Genomic DNA, 13,247 nt, shown 5'->3' on the forward strand with positions numbered 1-13,247 from the left:
GGGCCAGATGGAGAATTCGAGGGCTGCCTTTGGCCCCCATGGCTCATGTTCTCCACTCTGCTCTAAAAGGTGAATCATGCCTTGTGGTAAAGTTGTGGTGTTCTTTTCTCCTTTTGAAAAAAAACCTCCATCTCTTTTTCTTGCAGGTTATCCTTGGAGCAAGTTATTATCCTTTCACACGGATAATGAATTCCTAGCGGTCTGGTTTGAGCAGGTTTCTGCTCTGGAAACCGAAGCTTGTAATCTAAGGCAGTGTTTATGTTGTCAGCCTAGGACAAGGGGATTTGCAGCCTTGGATCCTCTTCGGAGGCAACATTCATTTGCTAATTACCTCAGCCAGACAATGACTTGTAGGCTGATCAGCCAGCTACCTCTGACCCACAATGGCCAGACTGCCCTTAACCCCTTGAACTCACATTTCCCCTGAAATAAATACACGTCATTGTGAAGGCAGCTGCAGTTTCGCCTCTCATATGACGATGGAGTGCAGGCAGGGATGGGAACAGGACAAATTTCTAAGCACCTGTTTCCAAGCGCTTCTAAGGATGGCAGCACTCGTACTTCTCAAAGCGGCAAACTGCTCTTGCGCAGGGTTTCCATAGCATTCTGAAACAGAAAGGTTGTTTCAGCTGGTTGTTGTATTACATTATCATTTTATTTTGCTGTATATCTCTTTGCAAACTGCTTTGAGAAGAAAAAAGAGGTTTGTCTGCTTGAACCGCAGGAAAAAGTTGCAGGCCGTTCTGTACAAATGTGAGCAGGTCTCCTTAAAGGTAAAGGTAAAGGGACCCCTGACAGTTAAGTCCAGTCGCGAATGACTCTGGGGTTTGCGGCGCTCATCTCGCTTTATTGGCTGAGAGAGCCAGCGTTTGTCCGCAGACAGCTTCCGGGTCATGTGGCCAGCATGACTAAACCGCTTCTGGTGAATCAGAACAGCACACGGAAACACCGTTTACCTTCCCGCCAGAGCTGTACCTATTTATCTACTTGCACTTTGAGGTGCTTTCGAACTGCTAGGTGGGCAGGAGCAGGGACCGAGCAACGGGAGCTCACCCCGTCGCGGGGATTCAAACCGCCGACCTTCTGATCTGCAAGCCCTGGGCTCTGTGGTTTAGACCACAGCGCCACCCGCATCCCATAGCCACCCGCTTCTCCTTTGCATCCTGTAATTATTTTGTCTTTTTGTCTGAGGCAGATCTTTCAAACACACACACCTTTGCTGGAAAAGAGGGCTTGGGGTGGTAAAAAAAGACCCCTTCCTTTCTGGCGCTGGAGGAGACACAGAAATCCTTGGCTTTTTCACGTCCTGGAGGGGCAGACAAGGCTGCTACCCACCCTAGCTTTTAAAACATCATTGACCCATCACCTCAGGTGATGATGGAGCAGTAAACTTTGGCCTTGTGGGTCTTGTCTGCATAAAGAAGGTCTGCAGAATGTGTTTAAATGCAGGAGGTCCCACGTTGACTCCCCAGCATCTTCAGGTAGGCCTGAACTATACTCACCTGAAACCCCGGAAAACAGCTTCTCATCAGTGTTTAGCATTGAGCTGGAATGACTTGTGGTCTGAGTTGCATCAAGCAGCTTCCTATGATCTCCCACAATGCCTCTGTTTCAGTAATGGTGCACCCAGTGGCTTTGGGGTGGGGTGGGGTGGGGTGGCGCTGATGGCAGTCCCCACCAGCTGAAAACCTATCTCTTCTTTTGTGGGCCTTGGAACCAGGGAGCCATTCAGGGCTAGTTCTCACCATCTCTAACCTGGATTAGGATAATCCCTTTGGACTAACACAGATTAAGATAATCCCTGAGGGAGAGTTTGTACAATCACTCCCTGTGAATTGTAGCCTGCTTTAGCTCCGTTTAGGTCGTGTAGTTTATTTCTATTTAGCACATCCTGTCAAACTCTCACCACTTTCCCATCAGGTCAGGGCCAGGGGGAATTAGATGATGTGACTTGAATTGGCAAATCGGGCTGATCCAATCTCAGCGTTGAGTCATGGACACTGTGAGACAGCACCTGTCTCAAACCTCCTTGAAGATTCACGATTCCATTGCACATGAATTGCTGGACATGTGTTAAATTGTCTTTTGCAACCAGGAGTTCACTGGAGGCTTTTCTCAGGATTGGATTCCCGAAAGCTTGTGATATTTGCAGGAAGCATGAATTGCAAAGAACGACAAGCAGCAGGAAATGACTGCACACACAACACAACACATCTTTCTCCATGGAATTTGTTTATTCATCTAGTGAGAGTCATTTGAAACTCAATGCTCTCACATTTCATACGAAAAGGCATATCAAATCTCAGCAGCATCACAAACTAGTTTGTAAATAAAATCAGATATTATGTGCGGCTTCCTTGAGGATGCTACATTTTAGAATGGTGGCTGGCTGCAAGAGGGGAAACGGTAGTTTTGTTTGGAATATCCTGAAGCCGTTGGGGAAACTGGATGAACTTTAGTCCCCCATATGGCTGATGAACATCAGTCAAAGGCTCCTAAACTAACCCCCTTCCGGAAAAGATGTAACCCAACAAAAGTGAGTCTCAAATAAAACCTACAGAGTGTAGATCAACAGGATTTGTGTTTGTCATGAATAGTAGTAGTTTCATTGCTTTCAATGGGATTTAAATGCAACTAGATTTTGCTTGATCATGCCTTTTAGGTATAGTATTTTTCCTGTAGAAGGACAATGAGCAAATCTAATAAATAGCAACAGTCACTGGAATAGGAGAAATATTTGGTTTGCTCCGCTGTACAGGAATAACACCTCTTAGAGACTCTCAGATACAAAGGTGACATTTGAGATTTATGCAGCGCTGAATGCAGGGCTATGCAGGTTTGCCAAAGTCCTGGTCCATAAAGCATTATTCCAAGGTTGCTTGCCACTCCCCAACTCTGGGAATGATACTACATGAGTACGTGGCATAATTTTTGAGCGTGCTGCATGGCGAAGGCAAGGGCTTCCCTCCACATTGCCACCCCACTGAAATGCCAATTTTCGCCTCCAGAATATGGGTGCAAAAATTAAAGGGGGCCTTTTGGCAGGTTGCTAAGGGTCAGAGACTGGGCCATGCAAGCAAAGCAGGGGCTATACCACTGAACTACCACATGCCACTTTCATGATTGCACTATGATTAACGTACACAGCATAAAACAGGCCTCAAAGTGGCCTCGTTTTCTAACGCTTGGGCTGCAAAAGCCTAGTCTAGGCTACTGAGGTGATGTTGGTCCCTGAGAATGAGAGAAGTGAAGTAGTTAAGGGGCGCTCTCCCTTTTTATTTTATTTTTTAACTCAATCTGCTAGTGGGAGTGTGTAAACTTTGATAATAGTGCAACAGGACTTTGAAAGTGCACACATTCTCTTTCACTGTTTAATGCAAAAGGCCTTTGGGGGAAAATGCACTTGCTCAGGTGAGTGAATTGCAAGAAAACAATCAAAAGCGACTGGCAAGGCCACTGAAATACCAGCATAGAAGTTCCCTGAAGGCCTGTCTCCTCTCTCTGATTCCTGAGCTGGGAAGAGCAAACATCAAGAGCTAACAGGACCATTTACATGGAATGATATGTTTTTCTCCATCTGTGCCGCAAACAACATATATTGCATGAAATTCCTGTTTCAACATTATATGGTGCAGGATTATGCAAGTCCTTTTGTTTTGGTGACAAAAGGTTATGCTCATCGGTTGTAAGAAGTCAATAACACTTGTTTCTTGTTTGCACAGAGGTGCCTTGAGTTTGGTCCAGTATTTCCTAGAGCACAATATCGCAGTAGTCAGTTTTTCTAGATCAGGGCTGGGGAACCTGCCATCCTTTAGACTGGGGGTAGCTAACCTTTAGGCCAGAGGGACACATTTCCCCTCAGCTAATCTCCTGGGGGACGCATGCCAATGATGAGTGTGGCAAAAGTGAGCGTCACCCCGCAGTTTTGCATGCACGCGCTCTGTCTTCTGCGCATGCTCACGCACAAGAGGTACGCAGCTCCCCTCCTTGGGTGATCCATGCAAATCAGCTGAGGCATCTGGCGATTGATCTGATGCCCAGGGAGGGGCAATCGCCATCACCATCTAGGCACTGGTCTGGGTGGAAAGGCTTAAGCCTTTCTGCTGCCCCCATCATTGTGTCTACATTAAAAAATATATTTTAGCTTCCACCAAATTCTATTGGGTGTTGAGGGGGGGAGGAAAAAACTTGCTCGGGGTGATGCATCAGGCCTTGCAGGCCCAGTGTTAGCCATCCTTGCTCTAGATCATGGTTTCCCCAAAACCTGGGTCTCCCGCTGTTTTTGGACTACAATTCCCATCATCCCTGAACAGTGGTCCTGCTAGCTAGGGATGATGGGACTTGTAGTCCAAAAACAGCTGGAGACCCCAGTTTGGGAAACCCTGCTTTAGATGTTGCCGGACTACATGGGTTACTGTAACACCCTGCAGTGGGCTCGCAGAACGTTGCGGGAGATTTTTCGTTTTGCCCTCAATGTGTCGCACCCGCTCCCTGTTGCTGACAAACATCCCTCCCTGACAGCAGCTGAACATCTATGTTACTCCTCAGCGATGCTCACTTGACTTTAGTAGCCCAGCTACTGAATGTACATGAAGTGCTCTTAGGACACCACTCGATAATGTAAAAAATGCACTGCTGCTTCCCAAAACAGCACCCTCATGTCTCGTGCCCCTCTCTGTGGCCTGCCATGTCTACCAGGGCCCTGTGGGACTTGACATCTTTCTGCAGGGCCTGCAAGACAGAGCTGTGCTACCAGGCCTTTGGCCAAGGCGCAGTCTGACCCCCTCCTTCTGTAATCCTCATAGAACTCTAGCCCAATGGTTGCCATTAATTTGACTCTGAATTGATTTTAGAATGAATTGATTTTAGAATGTATTTCAATTAATTGATTGTGATTTTATGTAAACTGTGATATTTTTACTGTTGTTAGCCACTCTGAGCCCGGCTTCGGCTGTGGAGGGCGGGATATAAAATAATAATAATAATAATAATAATAATAATAATAATAATAATTATTACTGGGCTGGATGAAAGGCCCTGCTGAGGTTTTAGAGCTCTGCCAAATGGAGCTGCCTCAAGCCTAGTTGCAACAGTGCTATTTCTGGCCAATGCTGCATCTTCTCCCTCTGCTAGACCGCGGTGCAATAATTTAAGGCAGGGACTCTGATCAGACCAACTAGCATGGACAATGCTCTTGGATTACAACATCTAGAGCAGGCATAGACAACCTTCCGCCCTCCAGATGTTTTTGGACTACAACTCCCATCATCCCTGGCCACCGGTCCTGTTAGCTAGGGATCATGGGAGTTGTAGGCCAAAACATCTGGAGGGCCGAAGGTTGCCTGGGCCTGATCTAGAGGGTCACAGGTTCCCCACCCCTGATTTAAGGCAACAATGCAGATATAGAACCCTAGGCAGAAACTTCCATGAGTAAACATATTTAACACTTTATATGCTCATTAAAACCACCACCACCACCACGGGGTATGATACAGTATGTTTTGACAGTTTTGATTTCAATGAAGGGACTTAGCCCCATGCTTAAGTCTCCCAGTGAAGTTACCAAAGTGCTTAATTATGGCTGTCTAATGCCACATAAAGAGATGGATGGATGACAGTCCTGTGATGTACAGCATCAAAGTAAAACACAGGCATATATATTCTACCTACTTATCCTAAATACATAAATGTTTTCTAAAGTATAATCACTAAAAACAAAGCTCGGTCAAATTATATGATCCGGTATTTTTCCTTGCAACGAATATCTAAAACAGAATCAAATATTAACAACTGGGAAAACGTGAACTGACGAAGGCCCTTAGTTTTGATATCCAAAATTCAGTCTTGCTGCTTGATGCCATTAGCACAGAGGCGCATAATGTCTGTGTGCTTTGACAGCGCAGTCCCTTGAGTAACCCTGTTAAGGCCTATGGGCTTCTTTCAGAGTAAGCAGCCAAAACAGACCCGTTTTATTTCTCTTCCTATGTGTGTATATCTTTGCGTAATCACAATCTGGAGGCTTTGTTGAAAAGCTGGAGGAGTTCCGGGCGCCATATTTTAAGGAAGAGATTGACAAACCGGAACACTTCTAACCTAGGATGACAATTGGTTTTGGAAACCTAAGTTCAATGAGCAACGATGGAAAGAGCTGGGTATGTTTAGAGAAAACAAGGTTAAAGGGAGACATTACAATAGCTGCCTCCAAATAATTAAAGGAGTGTCACTGAAGGATGGAGCAGACTTGTTCTCTGTTCCTCCAGAGGGAAGAACAAATCAGTGGGAAAGTCATCAAAATGGCGGAAGAACCTTTCTTTACAGTAATAGAACGAGATGCTGGACTAGGTGGGCCATTGGCCTGATCCAACAGGCTCGTCTTATGTTCTTATGAGCTGTTTGAGCATAGAACAGATTCTGCCTCAGGAGGTGATGGGCTCTCCTTCGCTGTCGGTGTTTAAGCAAAGTCTGGATGGCCATCCATCAGGGGTGTTGCAGTAGTTACAACCTCCTCCACTGAATACAGGGAGGTTGGATTAAGCGGCCTTTCAACTCTTTGGTTCTGTGTACCTGCACAATGTGATAAATTCCTTCAGAAAACTGCACACATTCAGAACGGAACAAATCTTGGTTTTGAGGGAGAGATGGGCAGTTAGGGTATAGCGCCCCCTCCGTGTCCTACTTTTTAAAACAGGCCTCTTCACAATCCATCAGACATCCTTGGAAAATAAAAGCCGTGCTTGGGCCTAGTCCATTTGTTTAGATGGCCTTGATATCTGGAAGAAAGGCAGCTCGTGCTGTGGAGCAGGGCCATATAGAATCCTAGAACTGTGGAGCTGGAAGGTTGTCTAGACCAATCCTCTTCAGTGCAGGAATATGGTCATGTCATGTAAACTACAGTCTGACAAACATAAAGGGAAGAGGAAGCCCTTCCTTTCAGGGTGCTGTTGATGGGGAAAGGCTTCACATTTTAGTGTGTAAGGAAAATTGCTATTAAAGCGAGAGGAGCAAAGCCATGAACAAGTCTGCAGTCCTAAACATTACTGAAACTATCACCCCCTCTATTCCCAATGCCATTGTTTGTGTCAGGAATGGGAAAACTCCGGAGGCTTTGCTGATCTTGTCCCACCAGCGTGGTAGGGGGGGGGGTACATCTCTCCCTCCGAGGCCATTCCCCCCCCCCCAAACCACACCTATATGTCAACTGGTGACATTACTGGGGTTCAGTCCTGCTGGGTGCTGTTTCTCCATAATGTTCCCTCTGGGGAAAAAACCAGCGAAGCAGATCCCCTCCTCCCACCCTGCAGGTCAACTTTGACAGGCGGCGGGACTGCCCACTCGTCAGCCGAACGCCATTGTGACACCAGGTGATTGACAAGTGGGTGGCCCTGCCCAGCTGTCAAAGTTGGCTGGTGGGGTGGTAGAAGATAAAAGATTTGGTCCACCAGGCCATCTCTGGCTTATGTAGTGAAAACACCAGCATCCATCCATGCATAAGGAGGAGGTATCAGTCAGGTTGGGAAAACTCCAGGATTTGCAGAAGTACTTTCCCCTTTTCTGAGTAAAGCAACCTAGAAGTCTTATGCCAAGAGTGAACTGGCAAGGTTCCCCCCACCCGCACAAACCCTGAGTCTTTATACTAGTTAGTTTTACAGCACATGCATTTTTTCTTGCTTAGGGGTGGTGTAAAGATGACAGCATGATGCAGACTTGGGAAAGGCCTTGCATTGCTCATCAGCAATGTCACAGACACTATCCAATAGGTGCCAACAATATGCGCAGAACCGCATTATGTTAGGCTTGCAAAACCCACCAAGCTGATTCAGCCAAGGAAATTGTGACCTGCCAGGCGTGTGACATACAATCCCCACTCCCCAATCTGCCACCAAATGTTCCATTTTTCCAATCTGAAGAAAGGACAGGAGAGTATACAAGGGCCTGCGGCGCTGCCATGCATTCTGGATGGCCCGTGTTTTTGGGTGAAGGGACGTTCAAGGCAGCACCGCAAATTGCAGCAGCCCCAGCAGCCAGAAAAATAATCGCATTTCCCCACCAACAATAATATATATTGCAATCTGCATGTTGGGAAAACGCATTATCCCTGAAATAGAGCCACTTCCTTGGGTAAAGGTTTCTGAATTCTAGGTTAACAAAAGGAGCCACGTATATATATATTTATTGCACTGTAAACAAATTGCTTTTTTGATATGTGTGCTGTTGGAACTACCTCCACGGAACGCATGTGCATGGAAGAAATTCTACGCCATCACAGTTCCCTGGGGATGACCGTGAATGGCACGACGGGGCTGCTGGATTCGAGGTCCAGAGCCGTCAGGAAGCATTCCACAGCTGCTTCGTTTTTCCCCTGAGCATGAAGCACTTCTCCAAGGCTGTTCCAGGCTTTGTGGCTGGTGCTCTGTACCTGGACTGCGTCCTGCAGAACCTTCTGAGCCAAGTTTCTCCGCCCGAGCCTGTTCAGCACCAGCCCCTGTCAAGGAAAAGCAACCCGGTGTTAGCGCATAATAAAACCAAGCCGTTCAGTAGTGTGTCCGGCAAGGGAACCAGACATGAAAATAGGAAGTTGCCTTCTGCAGAGTCATCTTGCTCATCCTCCAACAGCATCCTGCTCCAACCATGCAGATGTTTTGGACCATCACACACACACACACACACACACACACACACACACACACACGCCATTGGACATGCTGTCTGGGGCTGTTGGGAGTTGCAGGATAAAACATTGGAGAGCACCAGGTTGGGGAAGTCTGATCCAATCCATCACACCTTACATCCTGGTGGCAGGCCTGCTTCTTCAAACACAGTGGTGGGGCAGGATGTGCCACTTTAAAAAGGTGGTGCCATTTTAAACTATACCCCATATTTTTATTATCTAGTCCTCCGGGGTGAGTACCTTTTTTTCCAGTTGCAGCTGGTAACAGCAGTATGGGATGTACTGAAGCCATAATGTGTCGGTGTAATAAAGCACAAGGAAATGTAAATTTGTATAACTTTTTAGGTAAATAGATGGCAAAAGGAGGACATATATGATACCTATGCTCAGTTTATCATTCATTTAGAAACTGCCTGCTGTGTTTTTCTTCTTTCCCCCTTGCTTCCTTTCTGTTTATCATACTTCTGTGTACTTTTGGTAAAAGAAAAAGAAAAGAGGGGGATACCATATACAGGGATAAAGTGGCAAGGAGTCCCAAACCCTCCTGCCTCCCACAGTTTCACCCCTGCAATCTGTCCCCTCCTCCCTTTTGCATTCAGGACTTAGTGAAACCAGCCCGGCCTTCCTGCTGACTGGAACTAGGAAAGAAACAACTGCTTGGAATAGTGGTGTGGCACTGGGGGACAAAATCCTTTCCCAGGGGGATTATGGCTGTGTACATACCGTACATTTAAAGTGCTCCCTCCAAAAAAATGCATCTAGAGAGCTGTAGTTTATCCCTCACAGAACTACAATTCCCAGGAACCTCAAACTACAGTTTCCAGGTTGTGTGTGTGTTTGTGTGTGATTCTGCTGCCCCACTTCATTTTAAGGGGGGTGGGGTGGAGATAACAGAAAGGGATATAAAGGCATGCAATTTGGAAAGGGAAAGGTTGTGGAGATAAGAGCTGAAATGGCTAGATCAATTTAGGAAAAAGCTAGACCACAGCTGGACAGAATAGCTGCACAAGAAGTCATCTACACCTGGGGAAATCATCCAGCTGTTCCATTGTGTGTGTGTGTGTGTTCTTTATAAAATAAACCACTGGGTTTTCTGAGCTCAGAACCTATCCACCTCAATGATGAATGGAAGAAAAAACATGGGGTCTTTTGTTCATGGCGTTGCTCAGATGCCCTGTTATTCTGCAGTAAATGCCCATTGTGGAAGCAGCTCAGGATATAAAAATGCTGATAGCTTCCTGGGTCTCAGGATTGGGCTGAAGGATTACAGTCTCTTTCCCCATTTTTTACAGCTCTGTATTTTTGACTCCCTAAAGCTGGTATGACATATAGCACTGAACACTTTGTTTCCCTGAAGAACCCACCCCTTGAGAGATGCTGAGCTCTGGCAGAATTTTACATATCCCCACAGAGTCTGGCAAGCAGTAAACAATGCCTTCATGTTGTTGCCATGTAAGAGTCCAGCTGGGATCTGCCCACGATGCAGAATGGAAAGGGGGTTGGGGAGAGAAAGAAGGATATTCATATATCCTCCCGCGAAAGGGCAATTTACATTTTTAGCTGGGCATATTATTATTTTTTTGGTAGGTTTCCTAATGAAAGTTCAGTTTCTCGGTTTCCATAGAAACTCCTCTTGTTGAGGTGCATGAATAATTTTTATTAAATCAGCAGAGATCTAGGGAAGATTAGCAATTAGTATCCTGTTTTTATTTTTATTTTATTTTAAAGCAAATAATAAACAGCGTCACCTCCTCGTTATTCTGGGCAAGGTGGAACGGCTTTTCTGTTTCGTTTCTCTACATGAGTTTTATTTATTTTCCTTAGACCAATATATAATCTGCTGGGAGGTGAAGCCTCAGGATGTCAATTATGAGTCCTGTGAATTCCTCAGGGGCTCTTAACTCCTGTTTGCATCCAGTCACATCCCAAGTTGGAAAAGAATGTCGCTGTGTTCGTAAGACTATAAGGAAGAGGGCTGCTGGATCTGACTAAGGGTCAACTTGGTCCAACAACCTCTTTCCCACAGCAGCTGATCTGATGCTTCTGGGACCTCACAAGCAGGCAGAAAGGAAATTGTCCTTTACCATTACTGCCCACCAGCCACCAGAATATGGTGACATAATGCCTCTAAACTGGGAGCATCCATTAAGCCAGCAAGGAGGATAACTGTTGATAGACTCATTATCCATGAATGTGTCTAACCATCTTTTAAAGCAATTTAAGCCAGCAGGTCCCATCGTCACATTTTGGTTCCCTAAGTGAATTCTGCGTTGTGCAAAGAAGCGCTTTCCTTTTTGTCTGTCCTGAATCACCAGCCTGCTGCCTGGTTTTGCAGGATGATCCGGTGTTTTGAGAGGGGAAGTAAATGGCTTCCGCTATCCAGTTCCACCACGCATAATTTCAAAAACGCTGCTTATGTCCTTTCTTCCATTACTCCCTACAACCTCTCTATTGGGCCTTCAGTCAAAACTCTCCCCAGGCTACCTCCATCATGACCCTTCTTCACTTGAATGTTCTTGCCTGGCTGAAATGTGTCCTTGGGGATAAAGCCTCATGCTTACCTACATGGAAGATAAAATAATAGAACTGTAGAGTGGGAAGGGACCCGAGGGCCATCTAGCCCAACCCTCTACAATGAATGAATGGCAGGCAAAGCATCCATGACCGATGCCCACCCAACCTCTACTTAAAAAATCTCCAAGGAAGGAGCATCCACCACTTTCCAAGGCAGTGTGTTCCACTGTCGAACAGCTCTTACGATCAGAAAGTTCTCCTTGATGTTTAGCTGGGATCTCTTTTCTTGTAACTTGAATCAAATCAAGCTAAAAAGCCAATGCAATTCTGGGCTGCATCAATAGGAGTATAGCATCTAGATCAAGGGAAGTAATAGTGCCACTGTATTCTGCTCTGGTCAGACCTCACCTGGAGTACTGTGTCCAGTTCTGGGCACCACAGTTCAAGAAGGACACTGACAAACTGGAACGTGTCCAGAGGAGGGCAACCAAAATGGTCAAAGGCCTGGAAACGATGCCTTATGAGGAATGGCTAAGGGAGCTGGGCATGTTTAGCCTGGAGAAGAGGAGGTTAAGGGGTGATATGATAGCCATGTTCAAATATATAAAAGGATGTCACATAGAGGAGGGAGAAAGGTTGTTTTCTGCTGCTCCAGAGAAGCGGACACGGAGCAATGGATCCAAACTACGAGAAAGAAGATTCCACCTAAACATTAGGAAGAACTTCCTGACAGTTCGACAGTGGAATTTGCTGCCAAGGAGTGTGGTGGAGTCTCCTTCTTTGGAGGTCTTTAAGCAGAGGCTTGACAACCATATGTCAGGAGTGCTCTGATGGTGTTTCCTGCTTGACAGGGGGTTGGACTCGATGGCCCTTGTGGTCTCTTCCAACTCTATGATTCTATGATTCTATGAATTTATCCAATTAAACCTACTGGAGAACCTGGCCTCTAGCAGCTGAAATATGAAATGATGCCCTGTCTGCGTTGGGCAAGGTTTTCTGTATTACTTTCTGATTACTTTCATTTTTATATTTTTAGGTGTGAGCGCGTGCACACACGCACACACAAAACATCAGAGAATTGACATGGAAGGATGAGGCATTCTAAAAGATGAAGAAACAGAATAAAAGCAGACCCATCTGAGTTATAAGAAGATGGATCTTCTTATCTCCAAGGAGAACTGAAACATGAATGCTGTCAGAAAAGAGAGGCTACACCAGGTATAGGGAAACTCGGCCCTCCAGATGTTTTGGGACTACAACTCCCATCATCCCTGACAACTGGTCCTGTTAGCTAGGGATGATGGGAGTTGTAGTCCCAAAACATCTGGAGGGCTTAGTTTGCCTATGCCTGGGCTACGAAATGGGTCTTCATGTATGCCATGTAAAATGAGGAAGAGTGATGTCCATGCCCCTAGATTTTTAGAAATGTAAGTTGCTGTATTATACTGGCCATTGTGCCCACATCTCAGAGTGGGCTGTGTGAAGAACACCAGTCGGCCATTTAGGGCCCCTTTTAGCTATCAAGGAATGCAAAACAAGCCATAGAAGAGAAATGCAGTAGCTCAGCTGCAGAGGCTGGGATAGACCCCTGCCTGAAGACTTGGAGAGCTGCTGCCAGCCAGTGCAGACATTACTGAGCTAATGGACCAGTGGGCTGACTCAGTAGAAGGCGGTTTCCTTCCCATGTTCTTAACGAAGAGGAAAGGAGTGAAAGAAAGCCCCCCTGCTCTTTCTGACATGATTTCTTAGGCAGAAAGGAATAAAGCGGAAAAAACACTCAGATCTCTCAGCCCCGGGGAGGAGCCCCCCCTGACAATCAAAGGAAGCCTCCCATCTAGGGCACAAAGGCAGCCCACCGCTCCCCCCTCCCTCCGACTCCTGCTCCCTTTCATTTCGCCAAATGTTAACAGAACCCACTGCTAATGCCTTTGAAGCTTAACGATGATAAAACATTTATTGGCATAAAAGGCAGGCCCCTAGGCAGCCTTTCAGAAAAAGCCCAGCCTCTGATCCCTTCCCAGGGAGCCTCAGACAAACAGGAGAAGAGAAACGGGGAATTGGAGGC

At 46.2% G+C, this 13,247-nt stretch overlaps 1 protein-coding gene across 1 annotated transcript in view; it reads right to left on the reverse strand.

Moving 5' to 3' along the window:
* Window positions 1–2,215: 2,215 nt before the first annotated feature.
* Window positions 2,216–13,247, reverse strand: part of TTC7A (tetratricopeptide repeat domain 7A) — a 191,029-nt gene continuing 179,997 nt past the window's right edge. The window contains exon 20 of the mRNA XM_079968587.1: window positions 2,216–8,482. Within this exon, the coding sequence (XP_079824713.1) occupies window positions 8,261–8,482 (222 nt within the window). The 3' untranslated portion in view covers window positions 2,216–8,260. The remainder of the gene's footprint in view (window positions 8,483–13,247) is intronic.

Source organism: Podarcis cretensis (genome assembly GCF_951804945.1).
Source record: "Podarcis cretensis genome assembly, chromosome: 3".
Classification (NCBI taxonomy): domain Eukaryota; kingdom Metazoa; phylum Chordata; class Lepidosauria; order Squamata; family Lacertidae; genus Podarcis; species Podarcis cretensis.